Below are 22,727 nucleotides of genomic sequence, written 5' to 3' on the forward strand. Positions count from 1 at the left end.
AGGAGTAAAGCCATTCAGACGACTCCCATTCCAAAGAATAGATAAGGAAGAAGCAGTGACATAATTCATAATCAAATTAAGTGTAGGAATAGGAAAACCAAAGCTTTTAAGGGTATGAGCTAAAAACCTCCAGTCAACTCTGTCATAATCTTTCTCCAGATCAATCTTAAAGGCCAGTGTTCCTTTCTTTAATTTAGTCTTCTTCATAAAGTGGAGGACTTCTTGAGCAATAATGATGTTGTCAGGAGTTCCTCGTCCCGGAATAAATCCTCCTTGAAGCGGGCCAACAATCTCCGCAAGATGAGGACGAAGCCTATTAACAAGGACCTTCGTGATGATCTTGTAAACTACATTGCAGAGACTAATCGGCCTGAAATCTTTCATAGATACCGGTGATTCAACCTTTGGAATGAGAACCAGTAAAGTCTCCAACATTCTCGGATCAAGAGGAACACCGGAGAATGCCTGCTTAACCATCTTCCAAACATCAAGACCAATGATCTCCCAATATTCTTTGAAGAAGAAAGCTTGAAACCTATCAGGACCCGGAGCTTTAAAAGAGTTCATGTGAAAAATAGCTGCTTTGACTTCCTCCATAGTAACTGGTGCCGTAAGGTTATTGCAAGCTTCCTCATTCAGAGAAGGAAGAGGCACATCACCAAGGCAACCCAAATCAACATCATCCAAATGACAGAATAAGCTTTTATAGAAAGACTCTGCTTCTTGACTCAGAACCTCTGGATCAGTTTTCCACACTCCATCCTTGAGAAAAAGGTCATGAATCTTATTATGCTTCCTTCGCGCAAGAGTTTGAATATGAAAGAATCTTGTATTCCTATCCCCGAACCTTACCCACTGCTCTATGGACTTTTGGAACCATAGGAACTCTTCTTGCACTAGAGTATTATTATAATCATCAAGCAACTGTTGCTCTTTCTGACGCAAATAAATACTATCCACCACTTCCAAATGCTTTTGTAAATAATTAATCTGCTGCTCTAATTCACATTTCTTAACAAAAATGTTACCAAATACCTTCGAGTTAAACTCTAGTGAATTCTTCTGTACTTCCGAAAGCTTGCCATGAATTCCTCTATTACCAGACCACCATGACTGGTTCACAATATCCCTATACCCAGGATGAGTAGCCCAAGCAGCAACAAATCGAAAAGGTCGATTCCCTTTAGGCTGAGGACGACCTTTACAACGCACCAGAATAGGGCAATGATCAGACTGAAGCCTATTTAAAACTTCTGCATAAGCTTCTGGAAAGATAGATAACTAACTACTATTTATACAGACTCGATCAAGCTTTTTTGCCACGTCAACATAATTTTTCACCCTCCTGTACCAAGAAAATCGCCTCCCAATAGTCTTCAGATCAAACAAACCACTATCCCCTAATGAAGTAGCAAACATGTCGGCTCTTTGATGCGAAAATTGACAGCCCTTAGATTCATGAGAAAATTTGACTTCATTAAAATCACCAAGAACAATCCAAGGTCCTTGAAAAACCATGGATTGTGCAACAAGATAATCCCAAAGGAGAACCCTTTTATTAAATTGAGGACTACCATAAATACCACTATACCTCCAAATTAAATTATCAAAGTGAACCTCAACAGTAACACCCTGATCAAAAGCATCAATGAACTTACAACAAACACCCTTCATAGAGGATAGAAACCAAATACCTCCCTTATGCCCCTCAGCTTCTACTATACCAACAGAGTGATACCCCAACCTTTTCCAAAATAATTTTAAATGCTGAAAAGGGGAGTGAGTTTCAACCACAATAAAGAAAACAGGTCTAAATTTCCTAACAAGTTCCTTACAATGCACCCGGGCTAACTTATTAGAAGCAACCCTAATATTCCAAACAATCATATTTAAACTATCCATAAATAATAGGGACAGAATAAATAAGAACATAAACTCTAAACAGAATCACCAACCTCAATAGGTGGTTTGTCCTGCAGTACTGGCACACTCTAATCCTCAATAATTGCCACCTTTGGACCTCCTGACACTGCACCTGCCATGCTTCCATCTACTAAGGTTTCCTCCGTTGTGCCACCATTTTTATCAACTGGCGAGTTCTGCAAGGAGGAAGGCCGAGGACGCTTCCGTAGAGAGATTCCACGACGTGCAGGAGTTCTGCGCGATGGAGATGGCGCAATTTCATGTTTTTCTCGCTTCCCCTTCCTAATGCCAATTGATTTGCCTCCATCACCATGCAAATTGGGCCTTGGAACCTTTCTCGAACCAAACTTGTGCTGCTTTCCATCTTGGTCCTTCAAACCTGATGACTGACCCATTGTGAATTTTCCCTTACGCAGCACTTGTTGCCAGCCCTCTCCATCATCCATGCATGCCTCATTAACATGACCATCAGGCACATGAGGAGCCAATGATTCCATAACTACATCCTTCCCTTTAACAACTCCTAATTTCTCACCCAAATTACGAGGATTCTCACCCAAATCACCAGCTTCTGATTCAGCATCTTGTTGAATCTCATGATTGTTATGTGGCACTAATGTCGGGGCTTCATTATTTTTTTCATCACCAAAGGAATTTTCGTTTCCTTCCAAGGACTCCTTCTCCATGCACAACGATTTATCATGCCCATATCGTGCACAAGTAGCACAAATCAACTGTAAACTCTCGTACTCCACCTCATAAGTCACACCCTCCACTATAATATGTTTGATTACAGGCAACTCAAGATTAATTTGAACACAAGCTCGGGCATATTTTCCTCTTTCTGCAAGCTTAGTAGCCAAATCTACTTTCACCGGAATCCCTATTGCAGAAGCAATTCGCAGCATTGCTTGTTCCTGGTAGCACCAAATTGGAAGTCCCGAGACTCGAATCCATACCAGCGTTGATCCAAAGGATTTTTCGCATGGCCTAAAATCCACATCCCATGGCTTTACTGCAACATAGTGACCGTCTATCAACCACGGGCCACCAAGAATGACTTTCTCACGATCCACAGCAATATCAAATTTAACAAAAAAATATCCAAACCCCACATCCAACAAATCAAACCCTCCTTTGATGCGCCATACTATCCGAAGCTTATGCATGAGAGCCGTGTAGCCATAATGCTTATCCAGCACCTTGATCACGATGGCTTCCTTATAAGGTTCAGCTAGACAGCTCTTTGCCTCCTTGGTAAAACTGACACTTGGTGGACGAGAATCACCCTGCTTACCTGTCACCATCGCGATACCATCCCCAGATAAAGACCCTACTAATGCAAAGGCCTTAGACTTTTCTGCACCAATTACTTTATCTCTAAAAGAGACCTTGGATGGCTTTTCTAACCCCTCTCGAGAAGAACCCTCCTTAACACCGGATACACACCCACCCACGCTCTCCCCCTTATCTCTTCCGATGGCATGGCCATCTTCCTCACCGTGTTTCACCCTCAACCGCTCGCCCCCGCTCTCTCCTTCTCTCATTCTCCTTGAGTACGTACAGATTAACCAAATTTTAATATAGTATATTTGATCTCATTTTTTCTTAATTAATATATTTTTTACTCTTATAAACTCTCCTTTATTTTTTCCTTTTATGAAAGGAAAAAAGAAGTCCAAATTCAATGAGTAAGGATGCAACTAATACTATGTAGAAATCTAAAAAGGAAAGCAAGATTTAAGAAAAAATTAATATTAAAAGACAAAGAAAATATAAAGCAAAAAACACTGTTCAAGGCTTCTTTTATAAAAAAACAAATTAACTATTTATATTCTTGGTTAACAAGTTAGAATAATATACTTTTTTATTTAATATTTTTAGTTATACTGATATTATATGTTTAGATGTTATTTAGTATAAAAAATAGCTAACATAATATTTTTTATACATTATTTAACTGTTCATAAGTAATAAATTAATAATTTATGTTACCTTCATAATATGCCTGTATTTGTTTATGAAAAAATTACAAAAAATTTGAGTGATAGTTTAAATAATGTACATTTAAAATCAATATTGTCTGACATGACAAATGAAATACCAGTATAGGTTGACTTCTCGATGAATTTTTTGAAACATATTTTTGTGAATATACATGCGCTTTATATATTTTGATTTTTCTATTATTTATACAATTATAAAATTTAACATAAAATATATTCAAAACTAATACATTGAATTATCTTATTCGGTAATAATTCAACACCATATCGATCAATGTCTACAATTATTAGTTTACTGTAAGTGTAAAGAGAAAATAATGTGTCAATACTAGTGTGTTTGTAATTTGGCTAACTATTTTTAATACATATAATTGAACAATAAAACTTGTCCATTCTCTCCTAGTGCTCATTTTTACTATTTGTCTTTTATGTGTGAATTTATATTCACACTTACTATTTTATTTTCTCTCTGCTAATTTTTTTTGTTTTCGCAGTATTCTTTTGTTGGTTGCAGATCTCAAATTTTTAGCTTGGAATTCATTTTGATTTTGTATTTTTTTTAGTAGTCATTATTTGATTTTTTTTACTTTTGCTAAGATCTCTATTACTTGATCTGTGATGCATTTTAATAAAATTGAAAGAGTATATAAAGTATACATAAAAATAAAAAATATTATGTAATTTTTAAATTTTATTACTCTTTATATATTTTTTATGTTTTATTACCTTTACTTTACTGTTGCTCTGACCGTATTCTTTCATTTTGTTCTTTTTTTTGTTTCGTCAAATTTTTTTTATTTTCTTCTGTTTAGATGGCACACATTATGTTTAGAACACTAGAGGAGAACCATAACATCGTGCTGTCAATGATTAGATCCACCTTGAAGAAGGTTCCTCATAGCTAATCTGTGAGGTCTACCGAAAGAACAATTTATCCCTTTTTAATTGACCAGATGAATAATCATGGTTGAACTGAATTTTCGATTGTTGAAAATTGTCCATGGAGGGCAATATTCCAAAGGAGGTCAAAATGATGTGGTCAATAGTGGTAAAAATTGTGCTTGAGAAAAGGCAATAAAAATACTACTTGATCAATGAGAGATATAACAGCTACCTTCAAACATAATAAGATGTTATAAGCAAAATTACCTAAAGGTGGAGCATAATACTAAAATATTATGTAAGATGACTAAAAATAGACATATCTCTCATCCTTTTCTTTTTTCTTTTCTCTCACTCCTTCTTTGTGGCTTAACCTTTTCTAGGATAGTGGATGAATGATATTTACTGTACCTGTTGACCCTACGTCATAAAAGTGACCGGGCACGTATAAATTCTTGGGTATGGATAGCCCTCATTGAATGACTTGAATGATAATTGATTGTGAAATCTATGCATAGACTCTTGGGGATGCGCGATGGGGGACAATCTAAGGTTTTCGGATTTGTCGGGTTAGCTGGATAACCGACAGATGAGCCTCATCATCCATAGGACAGGCATGTATCATGTGCATTTGTTTGTTTGATTGCTATGTATTTCCTGGGTTTGCCTAACTGAATATATATATATATATATATATATATATATATATATATATATATATATATATATATATATATATATATATATATATATATATATATATATATATATTACCTGTATACTTGCTACTTGCACTATCTGCCCATTATCTGTGCGTAAACTTGTTTGGTTGCTTGTCTCTGTTGAGTTATGGATGACAGAGGGACGGAGGAAAGGGTGATATGGTTTGGAGTTACATTAGGTTTACAAAGTGAGTAAGTTTAGGAATGTTAGGTTACCTACCTCTATTTATGGCTACTGTTTTAGAAATTAAGTTCGATAACTGAATGACGGAGTTCTAGAATTGTCTCTGGTATTCTCAGGGCCTTATTTATTATACGCGTGGTACTTTTACCATGTTGAGAACCTCCGGTTCTCATCCCATACTGTGTTGTTGTTTTTCAGGTGCATGTCGAGAGGCTCTTCGCTAGGCGTCTGGATCCTTGAAGCGAAGTAGTTCCTGGGTGTATTTTGGGTTTCTGTTTATATATATGTATATATGTGTTTAGCTTACTCTCCAAGTAACTTGTGTATGCTGCTCCTCATAAAGGTTGAGGGAGAGATATGAGTTTATTTTGGTATTTTGATATAATTTGAGATATATATATCCTCCGGCCAGCCTTAGCTTCGCAGACTGAGTCAGGAGCTAGTCATGCTGTTTTCTTGGTTTTCCTTTTCTCTTGGTTTGTCTTTATCAATACCTTTTAGATTTCTTAGCACGCAGGTAATCTTTTCTCTTGGCCTGTAACACCACAATACCTCTATTCTATGACTTAAACGTAAAACTCTGTGTAGTAGGGTGTTACAACTACTAACTTCTTTGTAATAACTAACAAGTTTTATCTTCTTTTATAAATTGTTAATAAAGGTCCGATTTTCACCCAATTTTTACCCGATATAATTGTGGTCTGAATATGTATAAATTTCATCGAATCTAAGATCAGATTATGATTTAAAAATTAGGTCCAGTATATATTTAGGAACAGATCTAAATGAAAAGAAATTCAATTTCGTCCGGTTCATGTAACCTTAATTCATATAACTTTCATATATCAACACAAATAAAATAATGAAATAAAAATATAAATAAAAGAATAAATATATATAAAACGTGGTTAGCAAAATTTTAGTAGTATAAAAATAAAATTATTTTTTAATAATAAAAAAAGTACTATAATTTATATCTACTTTAAAAAAATTTATTTTAAAAAATATTTTTAACATAATAAATAAAAATATATTCATATTATTATACTCAAACATAATTATTAAATAAAAAATATTTTTACATAAAAAATCTAAACATAAAATTATTTTTATTTTTTAAAAAATCTTTAAAAAATTCACACAAATAAGCCCATAGCACTCAGGGGTAGAAAGTGATATCACATAATTTTTTTTGGCAACAACTAATTCATGCATACACTGAAATATACAACTCTAAAATAAAATAAATGAAAAATAATTAAAAAGAGTTGAGAGAAATTAAAATTTACATCATCAGCTTCAAAATACATATTTATAAGTTATATCTATATCTACATTTTGAGAACGAAGAAAAAGGAAAATTCTAATGTCAATCTTCTACCGTTCTACGAACAAGCAGTGCTGGTCAATGAACTACTGGTCAAAAGTAAGCAGTGGTGTTATAAGCGGGCTAGATCAGAAAGCAAGTTAAATAGTAAAATAATCAAAGAGCTCAAAATATCTTCATGCCAACGACGTCGTTAAAATTAGCGTCCCAACATCAAACGCTGCCTCAATCTCCACCGTCACGCCAACCACTTCAGTGGTGGTCCTCTGCCACCCTCCGCCGCTCACAAATCGAAGCGTTCGAGGCTTCCTAACCAATAAAAGAAACGAAACACACGAAAAAAAAGAAGAGAGAAAGAAATCATCGTTGTTCGCCCAAATTTCAAAGGAGTGCTGATAAATCAAAACTTCTAAACAATTTTCACTTAACAGTTACCAAAGTTTAAAAATATCTATCGCATTTTTTCTTAAGAAATTATTTAATCTAATGCATTCTTCGTACATAACAAACCTGAAGGTCACGATCCGAAGCGTCGACGTCACGCCGTCGTTTCAACGACGTCGCCAGGTCAAAACCATCTCCAGCGCCGAACCCGGACTCTTCGCTGCCGGCGGAACTCGACGGCGGAGGCGGCGGGGTGGTGGAAGAGCACCAAGGCACAACCTGATTTTCTCCGTCCACATCTTCGAAACCGTCGTCGTCGTCGTCGTCTTCGATTTCTGTCTCGTCGTTATTTTCCCCTTCGCTCTCTTCTTCTTTTGGTTTTTCTTGTTCTCCCTTGGAACAACTGTGGCAGAGGGAAACGGCGTTAAGGAGTGCGGCGCCGGTGGCTTTCCACGGCGTAAGTGAGTAACAGTCGCGGCAGAGGAGCGTCCTGGAGTGCTTAGCCACAAGGAAGTTAGCACCGTGAACATTAGCGTCGCAGGTCCAGCATAAGCTAGCCTGGTCCGACTCGCAGAAAGTCCTAGCCCTAACCTTGCACAGTTCGCACTTCTTCATCATATCCACCTTCTTGAATCTCAAATTAGAAAAATATCTTACTCTTTTTGTTCTCAGTGTATTGTTTTCACTTTTCTTTGAAGGGTGAAGGAGGAAGAAGGAGAAAGACGGAAAGTTGTAAGTTACGATGTCTGATCTTTTATAAAAGAGTAAATCAATTAATTAATCCCTGATTTTGCGTAGCAGCCCCAAAAACTAGTGAACCACCCTTCTGTTCTCTCTACTGTTTGATCTGATTTAGATATTTCTTTTGTCTTCACTGTCACTTCAAATAAATGTAAATAAAATTGAAAAAATAATGTTGTGAGTAACTTGACTAATAAGAATTAGCAATATTAATCGGAATGTTTTTCGGTTTCCGCCATTTGTTTTTCTTTCTGCGATTCTACCTATTTTTGACTGGGGTTAACACTTAACAGGTTATTAGGAATAAGACACTCTAATCTATTTATCCTTTAGGTATTTTAGGCATTTGAATTTTCTAAATTTTGAATTTTATTTTAAAGAATAAAATTTGATCTTTCACTTCTTATATTTTTTCTTAATTCTATTGATAAAATAAATGATGAAAGATCAAATTTTACTCTTTAAAAATAAAATTTAAAATTTAAAAGATTCAAATTCTTTTTGAGATAGTCACCAAAAAAAAATTCCTTTCGAGATATTTCTTTCTTGCGTGCTTCAAATTATTATTATTTGAATAAAATATTCAAATGTATACGGATGTGGTGTTTTTATTACTGAGATTTGTGGCCATAAAATTTTTATTCGGAGGAGTCTACGGTAAAAATGTTTAAAATACTTTCAAATTAGATTTTTTATTTTTTCTATTGAATAAATAATTATATATGAAAATTTTGACATATAACTTAAACTAAAAATATTATTTTTATTAAAAAGTGTTTACTATATTTTTATAAGATGTTTACTTTAGTATAATAATAAATTTATACGTAACAATAAAATAAAAATATAAATAAATACAAATATAAAAGATAAATTACATTATTTATGTCATCATTTATTATATATTTTATAATATTATTTTTACAATTTTACTAAAATATTCTTATAACTTATTAGAGTTAATAGTCAAAATCGTCTTCGAAAGATACTTCGATCTCCATTTTAGTTCTCGAAAAATAAAATTAATCAAATTCATCCCCAAATGATTATTTTTTAATCACGTTCATCCTTCCGTTAATTTCTTGATACTGCAGTTAACATAGAACGTGAAGTAACAGCACAGCAAAATAAACGGTGTCGTTCTGCATTCTTCTCCGAAGTTCCATCGCTCTCTCAATCACCTTCTCCTTTTTCCACTTACACATGCATTGGGGATAAAGGTTAAGCCAGGAGCTGGGTTTCGTGACCCAATCGCCTTCTTCTTTTTCTGTTTTTGTTGTGTTCAAACCCCATCTTCCATCTACCTCCATGAAACAAAAAATAATCCACACTAAAATAAATCTTCCCATTCAAAATTTAAATTAATTTCTCTCATGAAAATAATGAAACTAAAAATCACAACAGAACAAAAGCAAAACTACCAACTTTAAATTAGAAACTAACATAGATTTGCATTTGAGAAAAATAACAATAAATTCCACAAATAAAACAGAAAGATTAAGAGAAAAAGGTGATTTACCATAAAAAATCTTAATTGATCAAGAACCCTCATTGTCCTCTTGACAACCCACGGTAGAAAGACCCGCATGAGAAAATACGGCTATATAGTAGCTCATGTCACAGTAACCACAGTTGCCATCATTATTAGAACCTATGCCACCGCTACCGTCTCCGTTTACCTAACTCGCACCCAAATCACAAAAGGGTCGCCGGAAGCCCTCCAAATTAAGGATTTTGAACACCGCAAGATCACGCAGCACCACCACAATACACTATCTCAGACATAAGCATTTCACGCCGAAAAAAGAAAGAAAAAAGAAAGAGATTTTTGGAGCGAAACAGAAGAATGACTGTTATGAAAGGTGGTAATGGGAAGAAACGTGGTTAAATATCTCATTCTGGACATCAAACAGCGTCGTTTCAATCCTTGGAGTGAAAAAGAACAAAACTACGTCGTTTTAGAATGCTTTACGCTGTCAATTAACGTTTAACGTCAGCAAACGTTAGTCACAGTTGACGGAAGGACGAATTCCATCAAAGCAATTATCATTCAGGGACTAATTTGATTAATTTTATCTTTTAGAGACTAAAATAGAGATCAGATAATCTTTAAAAGACGATTTTGACTATTAACTCTAACTTATTAAAAAGAGACCAAAAAACTCTTTTTATTTACTTTTAAAGAAAATGTAAATATTCTTATTTTTAGCTTTGATAAATACTATCCTTTTAAATTTAATAAACATCTAAATTTAATTAACTTTAATTTTTTAATTTTAAATAATTTAAAACCAAAAACAAAAAAATCAAATCTGAAAAAAAAAATATATCTACTCTTCATCTTTTTCTCCTTCCAAGTTCCAACCCTAAAGACGCAACAATGTTCGATGAAAGATTCCAATTTCAATTACAGATAGAAGGTGCAAATGAAATAGATTTAATTATTTGTTGGTCCTATAGTTTCGTAAAATTTTCAATTAGATCTTTATACTTTTTTTCTTTTTAATTGGGTCCCTGCACCAAATTTTTTTTTTCAATTAAGTCTCTTTTAGTAGTAATTGGCTTAATTTTATAGGGACCTAACTAAAAAAAAAAAGAATTAATACAGGGACCTAAATAAAAGAAAAAAAAAAGTATAGGGACCCAATTAAAAAAAATTTGGTGCAAGGACTCAATTAAAAGAAAAAAAAGTATAGGGACCTAATCGAAAATTTTGTGAAACTATAGGAACCAGTAGAGTAATTAAACCAATAAAATAATATGCTAACAAGTAAGCTAAGTTCTTTCACATTGTTAAACAGATATAGCAGACTGTTTCTCTTGATTTTTTTGCTCTTAATTTATCTACAAGTTAAAGGGACGTACAAATTAGAATAGTTGCAATGAGATGTAGAGAAGGAATTCGAAATAAATTTAGTAAAGTTGATAGAAATTTGGATGGGGAGACAGAGCAAAAATAAGTGAGCAACAGAAACACGAATGACTGAATATGAGCTGGGAATATGTAGCGCTACTTGTATTGTTCTCTTGCCGTCGTTGGTTGACTCCTCACAATAAGGGAGAAGATGAAGATTGTATTTTTGTTTTTTCCTAATCAGATTATTCTAGTTTTTTTGCAGATTGTTCTTAAATAAATAAAATAAATATTTTATTTACAGATATAGATAATTTGAAACATTTTTATTAATTTGCATTCTATTATTTATCTCGTTTACAGTAAACAAAATAAGTGTGTGTATATATCTCGTTTACACTGTAAACGAGATAAGATACGTTTGCAATTTCACGTATTACATTTTCATATTTAGAGACTTTGACTTTAACAACTCCTTAATTACTACATTCGTGGAGCGTTGGTGTCCGAAGACACACACTTTTCACCTGTCTTGAGGTGAATGCACCATCACTCTGTAGGACGTTACGTACCACCTTGAGTTATGCACTAACGAAGAGCTAGTGGGTGGGTACTTGCATAATTTTTACACATGGTACCAGCACCTGACCTGGGAATGGGTAGAGGAGCTCCTTGGTGTCGATCTCCTCATGCTCAGCAGCAGTGGGCGCAGAGAAAGGAATCATTCTCGATCAAGCTGACGTGGCTGAGGGACCGAATACGGCATATGCCAACTACTACAGATGCAGCCACTCTCTGACAGTACACTAAGTGTTACATTCTGTTGCTGATCGGGAGTTACCTGATGACAGACAATTCAACTAATCAGGTCCATATTAGGTGGTTGTCCTTAGTAGTGGACTTTGCAAGGTGCTGCAATTTGTCTTGGAGATCCGCTATACTTGCCTGGACATACCACTCTTTATGCTCTGCAGCACATCGATCTACCATAGACATTGTTGGATGTACTCCTCTACTGGTCTCATGACTTTACTATGGATTTTCTCAGTGATGTCTACCCGAGAGACAAACTCTGATGTTTCTATTGGTCGTGAGGTAACTATTTTCATATACAGTTATTGTAGTTTTCATATATGTAATTTGAAAGTTTATTGCATAATTTGAGAGATTGTTATTGTTGCATATGTCCATAGGTTGGTAGGTATATCCCAGCAGAGTAGGGACTAGTTTGACCAGCGAGTCCTCCGATATTGCCTTTTGTTAGATCGATTACAATTGGATGAGGTACGTGAAAGTATTTTAGTTAGTTGTCGCTAATTGAGTAGTTTTCCTATGTAATGAACTGAACTTGATGATTATATTACACTGTATTTTGCAGTTTCTATGGACGTCGTACGACGACCCAGCTTTGCAAACCATCAGTGTGGACTGGTTGAAAGAGGAGGCAGAATAGGGGACATGAATGAGTGTTGTTCCCTTTGTTTGCTTCAATATTGTTGAGTTTCACCATATTGACCGGATGAAATGCCAGTTCATTAGCGAGCAGCCGGTGCTTGGAGACCCAGTCAATGTCGATCGGTTTCTGACCACCACAGGACGGGGCGAGGACGTCTGGTGGCCCACTCGAGATTAGCAGTGGTATGATAGATGTAGGTTTCGATTTGAGGAAGGCCACAGAATCTCTATTCAGCCATTCACTAACTATCGACTTACGCATGAGTACTAAGACAGGTTCTAGCTTGCTTGCCACGTTAGACATTTGTTCAACCAGGACGTGCTTGATGATCCCAAGCTTTATACTCTTTTGGATGATGTGCAGTCTACTGCCAGTCAGTCACAGAAAAGATATTACTGTTATTGGCTTGTGCCACTCCAATTAGTAGCACACCATCATAGTTGCCATACAGATGCGTGGCATCGACAGAAACAAAAGGATTGTAATGCTTGAAAGCCTCCATATAGGTAGAAAAAGCCCAGAATACCTTATTAAATTAGCTACAGTCGCGTACCACTAAGTGTCATTCATAGTACGGTACGGCCTTGAAATCACATACTGTTCTGGGACAACTAATCTGCAATACTTGGAGGAACCTTGACACCTTATTATATAACTCCTTCGAATCACCGTATATATATATATATATGCAATTGCCTTTTACTTTGCCATACAGACCTTTCTGTATGAGGGTTTGAAGTGATAGCTTTGCCTAACTGCACCTTGCAGAACAAGAATAATGGCTGATGGGCTGGACTGTATGAGGGACAGGATGACACTACAAATGAGGTTGTTGTCCAACTATCGATGGTCATGGGATATGGTGGGGGCTGCACAAGTATACACACCTCCAAATTTACGTACCACTCTAGCGAAATAAAATATATAAGGTAGGCATTTATAACAAAAATAATCATGATTAATAAGAATATACACCACAATTAAAAACTTGATCTCACCAATATCTGAGATTCTGTTGGAGGCAATACGGAGACTCCAAGGATATCCTAATGCAAATTGTATGCAATGCACATGGTATTTTAATCGATCCGACTCCACGACTCGGCACTCAACACTTCTGCGAATACTGTAATTCTTCACACCTTGCGTTATTGCCTCTCTGCTCCTGAATCTATGGCCAATCCTAAACTCCACACCACCATCTATGTTGTAATCATCTCTACCCATGTTGAAAAATAGAGTGTTCTCGTGCATCACATCCAGATCCAATGTATGATAGTGACTGGGTACAGCTGATAAGGCCAGAATTGGTTGCGGAACAGGCAGAAGATACTGAACTAATGCATCGACTAGAGTTTCTAGTACAAACTCCTCCTCATCATTGAAGAACCACTATCGTTGCTATCGGCAACATACTCCTCATCGGATTGCTCATCGTTTATGTCCATGTCTACTATTAGATTAGCACAGTGCAGCTATGGTGATGCAGAAGTTGGTTATCCTGGACAAAATTTGAGTGGCCAAATCCACCGCCACTAACATTATCAACCTCCGTAGAAAGCTCCATCACTTATTCTGCCATGATTTTCTCATGGATGTCAAACATGAGGCGCACATGCTCATCGCCATAGAGTCAAAACAGACGATATCAAAAAACTCCATTTTTTTTATCAATGCTAGCAACCTATACCTAACTCTTCTAACCTTTTTTGTTCCACTGGCACTAATGATCTTCAATATTAAACTCTTTAACTCACATAAAGAATTTACTCTACGAGTGCACAACAGAATAGGATTATTACACTCAAATATCATCCCAGTGTTACTGTTTCTCATATGACAATTAGGATACACACTTATAACCACATATCTACTATCACTAGACATTTTTGCCTAATATTTGGAAGAAAAACTAACAGTGGGACATCGTTTGGGTTACCAATCTTGGCGAGGTTAACAACTCTACTATCATAAAAATAGCCAAGAACCCACTTTTGTTGGCTAAGCCGAGGATGCACCTCTTTCTCTCAAAGAATTTAGAGAAAAAATAAGCACATAACTTATTTAATATATACCTCTTACATACGCATATTTATACTAGTAGGGGAGGAGGGAGGGAAACCTTTATGACTTGGACGATGTGGGACTAACTCATAATACAATATAATAATATATGCTAAACTAGACTACTTTAATTAACAACACAAATATAAAATATATGCTCCTGCATCAAAAATGGAAGAAAAGAAAAAGTGAAATGTTTGTGCAGAATACAAATGGTTGTAGATCTTTTTTATATCTAATCAAAATTTGTATCTCATTTATAGTGAAAACGTATAACTTTTCATTTATCTCGTTTACAGTGTAAATGAAATAAGTGTGTGTATATCTCGTCTACACTATAAATGAGATACGTGTTGAACGTTCTCTTCTATATATCACATGTGCAAACGTAATACGTAAAATTGCAAATGTGTCTTATCTCATTTATAGTGTAAGTGCGATATACACATTATTTTGTTTATACTGTCAACGAGATAAATAATGCAATACAAATCGATAAAAACGCTTCAAATTACTTATATCCGTAAATAAAACATTTATTTTATTTATTAAAATTTTTTTTTGTTCTAAATGATTGAAATTTAAAAATTTAAAAATTTAAATTAATTGAATTTCGATATTTGTTAAAATTAGAAAGATATAGCGTTGGTCGAACAAAATAATGATGTTTAATTTTTTTTAAAGTACATAAAAAGATTTTTTTTGTCTCTTCTTTTTAATAAATTGTCAAGGTATTTTAGTAAAAATAATATTATAATATCAATTTTCTTTTTAAAAGGTTAAATATTGACATGGATAATATAATCCATATATCATATTTTCTTTATTCATATTTTTATCATATTGATACATATAAGCTATCGAAGCAAACACCTTCTTAAAATCGTAATTTTGACTCTAATATCAAATTTTTAATTTGTTTAAAATTTAAGTTTTTAACAAAAAATTTATTAAAAAATTGTTTTATTTTTATTATGTTTTATAAATTTTATAATATTATTTTTTTACTTTTATTTTACTATCATTTTAGTACTTTTTTCATTTTATGAATTTAATAATTTTTTACGAGTTGAGTTTTTATTTATAGTTTTCATAATTTTTTTAATATATTTTTTTACTTTAAAAAATTTATATTTTAATCTACTAATTTTTATTGTTAATTGTTTTATTTTTAATCTAATAATTCTTGTTTATTTTTAAATTCTTTGAATAAACCTTATCGTGAAATTGAAATTCAAAAAAAGAATTTTGTATAAATTTAAGAAATTTAGTGTCATTTAAATTACTATTAGTTAAAATTATTAATATGATTATTTCTTTTATTGGATTTTTAATTTTATTCATAATTTATACTTTTTTAAGATTAATATACGTGGTTTAGAGTATGTTTTTTAACTATGACCAAATAAACTTTAGAAAAAATTAATTTTTGTCATCTTTACATGAGTAGTATTCTTTTTATTTAGAGAAATGCTAGATAGCCATGAAAATTTATTATTTTTGTCCATTAGTTAGTCATCAATATCTAAAAGTATGGGATAAAGTATGTTATTAGATTACTTGACTAAAACAATTAGACTAAAATAATTAAGTTAATGGCTAAATAATAATAAAAAAATTAAATTTTGATGGTCTCGTAATATTTCTCTTTTATTTATCTTTTTGAGTTAATGCTCAAAACGGCTCCTGAAATTTGACCTTCGACTCAATTTAAAACTTTAATTTCCAATTAACCTAAGTTGTATTTTGAAATTTTAAGGTGTGATTTAAGTTGGTCCCTCCATCCATTTCTGTCACTGAAAAAATAACATCGCACGATTAAACGACGTCGTTTTCCTATTCACGCCTCTCTCTCTCTCTCTCTCTCTCTCTCTCTCTCTCTCTCTCTCTCTCTCTCTCTCTCTCTACCACATCGGGTGCTCACGAGTCACATCTTGCCTCTCTCCTCAGTCTCGCCTCCTTCTCACTCTCTCACACAGTCACACTCACAAATCTGCCACCGCCCACTGCACTGTTGGTTCTACATTGGCGTCTCCTTTGCGTCTCATCCTGGCTCCTGTGCATCTCCAGCACTGCGTCGTCGCCTCCGTCCGTGGCTTGCCTTTATTGTGTTGTTGCGTCTCCTTGCTCCTGTTTCGCTGTGTGTTTCTCATCGTCGTCGCCACGTCCTCATCTGGTGGGAACTCGCATCGCTGCTGCCTCCCTCTTGCCAGTCTTTGTATTGCCGTGCTTGATTTCTGTCTTCTCCCCCACGTTTTGCCTTCATATTATCAGGTAAGTTTTTAATTTTTTTAAGTTATTTGGTTATTGAATTATAATATGTTAATTTGTTAGTTGTTTTTATATGATTATGGTGAATTGAACTTTGTTTTTTTCAAGAGGATTTGCTCTTCTTTTTTGGTATTTTAATTTCCTTGCCAGACAACAAAAAAAATGTTGAGGAAGATAAAGAAGAAGGTTATTTGAAGTTTGTATAACGAGGTGAGAGACAGAGAGATGAGAATTTACCGATCAAATTGAGGAGGAGGAAGAAAAAGAGAAGATTCAATTGACAGTTTGTGTAATGAAGGAATAGTAAAACGACGTACTTTAGACGCGAACAGCAAAACCATGTCGTTTAATCATACCACATTTTTCTTCAGTGACAAAAATAGATGGAGAGACCAATTTGAGCCACGTTCTAAAATTTTAAAATCCAATTTAAATTAATTAAAAATTAGACAACTAAATTAAATCCAAGTCAAATTTTAGAGATTATTTTAAATATTAATTCTATTTTTTTATAGGCTAAAGACTTTTAAGCTTGATTGTTAGACAGAAAATGAAAAACTCAACCAACACTCTATTCTAATTGGTTTTTACAATAACATACTGCCATTTGCAAGACAACTATTGTACTTGATCCAAATCAGTTGGGAGGATTTGGACAGTGTCAAACGGCTCTTCCTAATTCTGGAAAACTATGCCTTTGAGATTTATTATTATTATTTTGTGCTTTAACTCTGTCAATCTTTAATAAAATAGAAAGAATACTAGCTAAATTATTCTTTTCTTTAGTAAGTTTTTACTTTAATAAAATGTATAAAACAAAAAATCAAGATATATTGCTCCGTTAGAATTGAATGTATTCTTTTATATGTTGTATAAAACTAAATTCTACATTAACCATATACCAAACAATGTATATGTATGAAATTATAATATAATATTAATTTTGTATATTGTATCACCTAAGGCAACATGTCAAATACAAAATTCCGGTCAGTAATTTTCATTCTAGTCACTAATTCGTTATTAGAAAGAACAACTTTCGGTCGAATATAAAACAGTAGATGGAAAAGTTAAAAGTGAAGGAGCAAAGAAGTGATATCCGAGGCGACAAGAGAAGAAGGCGTGGCTTAGATTTGATAATTGTGTAATGAGAACAAAGGACGGCGTGGACTGTGGAGGGGCAGAGAGAAGAGTAACCATGAAACAACCAAAGTACTAAACAGCCTGTAACCAAAAGCAAAGCGAATGGACGAGGATGTATTCGTACGGGATTCGTGGTGTCAGACTATGCCAGGTGGCAGGAGTGAGGATCCTTCTTCAGGGAACATAAATCCTTTTTCTGTGGTCTATCAATAGTGCTAGGGATGACATTATGACATCATCATCCAATGCCTTCTCTGGAGTGGATTCGATCTGGGGGAAATTATCCATTCTGGCACAGGATGGGTTCTTCTGTGACACATTTGTTATGCGACGAGATGGGGTTAAGCCGGAAACATTGTGCATCTTTCGGCTAATTTTTTTAAAACTAATTATTTAAAGAAAAAGTATAAAGGACGGCTAAATTATAATCAACTTCAGCCAATTTTTAAAATTTTAAAAATTTTAAAATTTCAAACAATGTGTGTCTAATATTTGTGCTAAGCACCTTCGTCTTCTTCTTTCTCTTCCAATTCTTCCTCTTTTAATTCTTTTCTCTTTTTTTTTCTTCTTTTCTTCTACTTCGCCAAATTTTTTGACACATACGTAAGGTCGCACCACAACTTCTTTTCACTGCCTGCACGCCCATCACGAACGAAGCAATGTTGCACCACAACTTCCTTCTGCCAACCATCGTTGCTCTTTTCATCGCGACGTGCAGTGCCATCGGCCATCGCGACTCCCCTACTTACGACGCATCAACTTTGACCACTGTGACTCCCTTCTCGTGTTGTCCAGCCCGGCCGAACGCTGTCGCTCCCTCCGTCGCGACGTGCAGCGCCTCCAACCACTGCAACTCCCACCCTTGTGTCGTGCAGCCCAGCCGACCACTGCGGCTCCCTCCTCATGTCGCGCAGCCTCGTTGAATGTCGCATCTCCCTCCGTTGCAACGCGTAGAACCCTCCCTCCTCCGCCCCGTCAGACCACATAGCTCTCCCTCCCTTGCCGCAGCAGAGCGCCTCCGACCACTACGTGTAATACCCTTACTATCAGAATGTCACGCTTCCGGCTGCGCTACTCTGATAGCGAGGATATTACGATGACTTCTATATACCTAATAATAAAATATGAGCTTTTAACTTGAAACTGTATCGCTGTTTTCTTGAAAATTTTTTTTATCTTTTTACAAACATGCATATATAAACAAATTCAAGGGAAAAGCAAAAAGAAATTAATACAAAACGAAAGAGATTTACATTAACTTCACTTTTGAACACATTAAGAGAAAAGCAAAAAGTCTCAACATACAGAATATATATATATATATAGTTTCAAATACCAGGATATTCATATGATATAAATATGAGGGGGAAATAAATGTGATTCTAAACAGAAGCTACAAGGTAGGCTTGATGTAAAAGATTGCATGATTTAAACATACGATGATCGTGTAATGTGGCAAAAGGTTACAAAACAGGTTGGTATTAAAACGACGGGGATAACGTTCACACACTGATCTAGTACCAACTTCAGAACTTTGACATGACGTATCTTCACCATTCTCAACCGTGCTTTATTGGACAACTCATCCGAGGGTTCTCAACCTCATCCATTACTTCGCAAACCCACTACCGGTCACAAGTCTAACATCAACAAAACTCTTTCGCATGAATCAAAGCTCCAAAACTTCCTATGACGTCGCCCACTTACAAACTTTACCTTTCGCATCCACGAACCGCATCCTAAAGAACTAACGTTGTTGAGTTTGAAAAACTAATCCATGTGATGAACAAACATTATAATTGTTGGTTTAACTTATTTGGTTTAGTGTGCAGGAAAAACAAATAAAACATCTTGACCCAAGGAATAAATAATCAAGCCCACACACTGTGGTCCATCATAACTAAGCCAAGCCCTATCACAAGTCCATGAACTAAATATGAGGAAATAAAGAAATGAGCCCAAAATCCTTAAAGCCTCATATGGTTACCTACTCCCATACCTCAAGAAACTTGAATCCCAAGTTCAATTCACTTTATTCCTACTTAGCTTCCACCGAAAGCTAAAAGTTCTCTCTTCTCTCTCCTTTCTCTTCCATTTCGGTCACGTCTTCCAACAAGGAAGAAAGAAAGAAAAGAAAAGTGCAGTAGCTATGATGGTTTGAAGAACAAAAAGCTTGTTTCCAAATTCAAGCAAGAAGAAAGGGCTACAACTTAGAAGCTAGTCACTCTTCGGTCAGAACACATCAAAAAGTTTCTTTCTCCTTTTGTGCTTCACCAAGGAACCAAGGAGAAATCTGCCAAGTACTAAGAACAGAACAAGCAACAATGAAGAAAACAAAGTCAACTATGGTCAGAAGCTCATCAATGCTCAGAAATAAAACTTGGAGCCAAAGCAAGGCTCCCCGATCAAGATTGAAGAAACTTGAAGAAAAAGGATGAGAGAATGGGTGAATTGCATGCAACAGATTCAAATTTCTCTTTCCCTACTAACGAAGACACTGCAAGCTCTGCGAAGGAAAGAAGACAGCATAGACCTTGAGCTAGCTTTAACCTTGGAAGCTTCACTCTTCTATAATAAGGGTGAACGGCCAAGGGTTGAAAGCAAGAGAGTAAGAAATAAGCACATAGTTCGGTTCTCATAGCTTCCTAAGCTTTTGAGTTCTTCTCCTTCATGGTTCTTATTTAGTATTTTCTTTTTCTCAGTTTAATATATCTGAGTCTCATTGAAAAAGAAAACATGGTGAGATTTGTAAGAAAAAGCCAATGAGAGGTAAAAGGCAGTGAGTTAGGTTTGGAGAAAAAGCCATAAGATGTTTAAGAATTTTCTTTGTACATCTTTCTGTTTTGAGTCATGATCTTGAGGGGATTCCCTTGCAAGTTGGGTTAGCACTTTGTTGTTGAAAGCTAGATTGAGGTCTAGTCAAATTTAGATTGGGTTAGAATCTGGATTTGTCCCAGATAGGATTGCGTTGATCCTAGGGAAACAGTGGTGTATGTAATGTGTTGAAAAAGTTAGTGAAATTCAATCATAATTGTGATAGAAACTGGATGTAGGCTACATTACACTAGGTAGCTGAAGCAGGATACATCTGTGTGTCACTTCTTTTTCTCTACTTCACTTCTGGTTCTATTACTCATGAGACAAAAACAAAGTGTCTCTTAACTCGATACGAGACAAAAGCAAAAATATCTCCTAAATTTCTTTGAAAAAGCAAAAAGTAATATTCACAAGAAAAGGAGGCTAAGATTCAACTCCGCTTTTCTTAGTCACTGATAACCATCAATTGGTATCAGAGCTTGGTCTCAAAGAGATCAAGCTTAGCATCTTGGAGGAAGATCTTGATGGCAAACAATAATGGTTCTAATATGGTGGCCTATACTCTGACAGAAGAGCAATCCAACAACAGACCTCTGTTCTTCAATGGAAAGAATTACAGCTATTGAAAGGAGAAAATAAAGATCTTTGTTCAATCAGTAGATTACAACATTTGAAAGATCATCCTGAATGGTCCCCAAGTTCTAATCAAAACAGGAGCAGATGGTGTAGTCATTCCTAAAACTGAGACCGAATGGAATAATGAAGATAAAAAGAAAATAGAGCTCAATGCCAAAGCTGTCATCATGCTTAACTGTACTATCAGCTTTGAGAAATACCGAAAGGTATCAAGATGCAAAACAACAAAGAAAATCTGGAACAAGCTCCAAGTCACCTATGAAGGGACTACCCAAATCAAGAGAACCAGAATAGACATGCTGAGCAAAGAGTACACAATGTTCTCTATGAAGGAAGGAGAATCTATTGACAAAATGTTTGAAAGATTCAACGTCATCATCAATGGCTTAGATGCTCTGGGGATTACTCATCCTGAAACTGTGTTAGTGAGAAAAGTTCTGAGATGTCTCACTAAAGAGTGGGAAACTAGGGCTATTGTTATAGTTGAGAGTAGTGGCATTGATCAAATGACATATGATGATCTGAGGGGAAATTTACTTGCTTTTGAAACCACTTACTTGAAAAATGACACAAAAAGGAAAGAAATTACTCTCAAATCATTCAATAAGTCCCTGGATGATGAATCCAATGATAATTTATCTTATGACAAGTTTGTTCTGTTTGCTAAGAAATTTAGGAAAATGATGAAGATTAAAGAAAGAAGCAAGGGAGGCAGCTTAGGAAGACCAAAAAGGGACTTAAGCAAGATCATCTGCCACAACTACAAAGAGGCTGGACACTACAAGTTTGACTGTCCAAAGTTGAAGAAAGAAGAAAAGACCAAGAAAGAAAAGAAGTAGGGACTCATGGCCTCTTGGGAAGATCTGGAAAATGATTCAGACGAAGAGGAAGAATTAGAGAACAAATCTAAAACCTGTCTCATGGCCGATCAAAGTCATCAAACTGATGAGGCAATTTTCATTGAACCTTCTACTGAAGACCTTCATCTTATGATCGATAATCTCACTGAGAAACTATGATACTTCTTAAATGAAAATCATGAACTTGAATCTCAAAATGACATCCTAAAGGTAGAAAACATTTTTCTCAAAGATAAATTAAGGGAAGTCGAAAGTGCTATTGATCTTGTTGAAGAAAACAAACGGCTAAAGGCTGAACTTAAGGGCTGTGAGAAATAACATTCTGTGATTGCATACTTGAACTGTTTTACAGAAAATGAAAGGTTGCACAAAGAGGTAAAAAGCTTAAAAGAAGATCTGGCCAGCTTTGCTCAAAGTTATGAAAATTTAAATAAACTATCAGCTAGTCAAAAACCTC

General features: G+C 35.0%; 2 protein-coding genes across 2 annotated transcripts; one reads left to right on the plus strand and one right to left on the minus strand.

Moving 5' to 3' along the window:
• Positions 1-6,885: 6,885 nt before the first annotated feature.
• LOC107629921 (uncharacterized) lies at positions 6,886-8,193 on the minus strand. Its single transcript, XM_088506831.1, has 3 exons — positions 7,555-8,193; positions 7,007-7,353; positions 6,886-6,950 (listed from the first exon to the last, which is right to left on the minus strand). Exons 1-2 carry the CDS (start codon positions 8,044-8,046, stop codon positions 7,297-7,299), a joined length of 549 nt encoding a protein of 182 aa, XP_088362957.1. The 5' UTR covers positions 8,047-8,193; the 3' UTR covers positions 6,886-6,950; positions 7,007-7,296.
• A 13,384-nt stretch (positions 8,194-21,577) lies between these two features.
• On the plus strand, positions 21,578-22,249 carry LOC148569984 (uncharacterized). Its single transcript, XM_088506771.1, has one exon. It carries the CDS (start codon positions 21,578-21,580, stop codon positions 22,247-22,249), a length of 672 nt encoding a protein of 223 aa, XP_088362897.1.
• Positions 22,250-22,727: the final 478 nt, after the last annotated feature.

The sequence above is a fragment of the Arachis ipaensis genome, chromosome B3, assembly GCF_059453495.1.
Source record: "Arachis ipaensis isolate K30076 ecotype BB chromosome B3, ASM5945349v1, whole genome shotgun sequence".
NCBI classification, from domain to species: domain Eukaryota; kingdom Viridiplantae; phylum Streptophyta; class Magnoliopsida; order Fabales; family Fabaceae; genus Arachis; species Arachis ipaensis.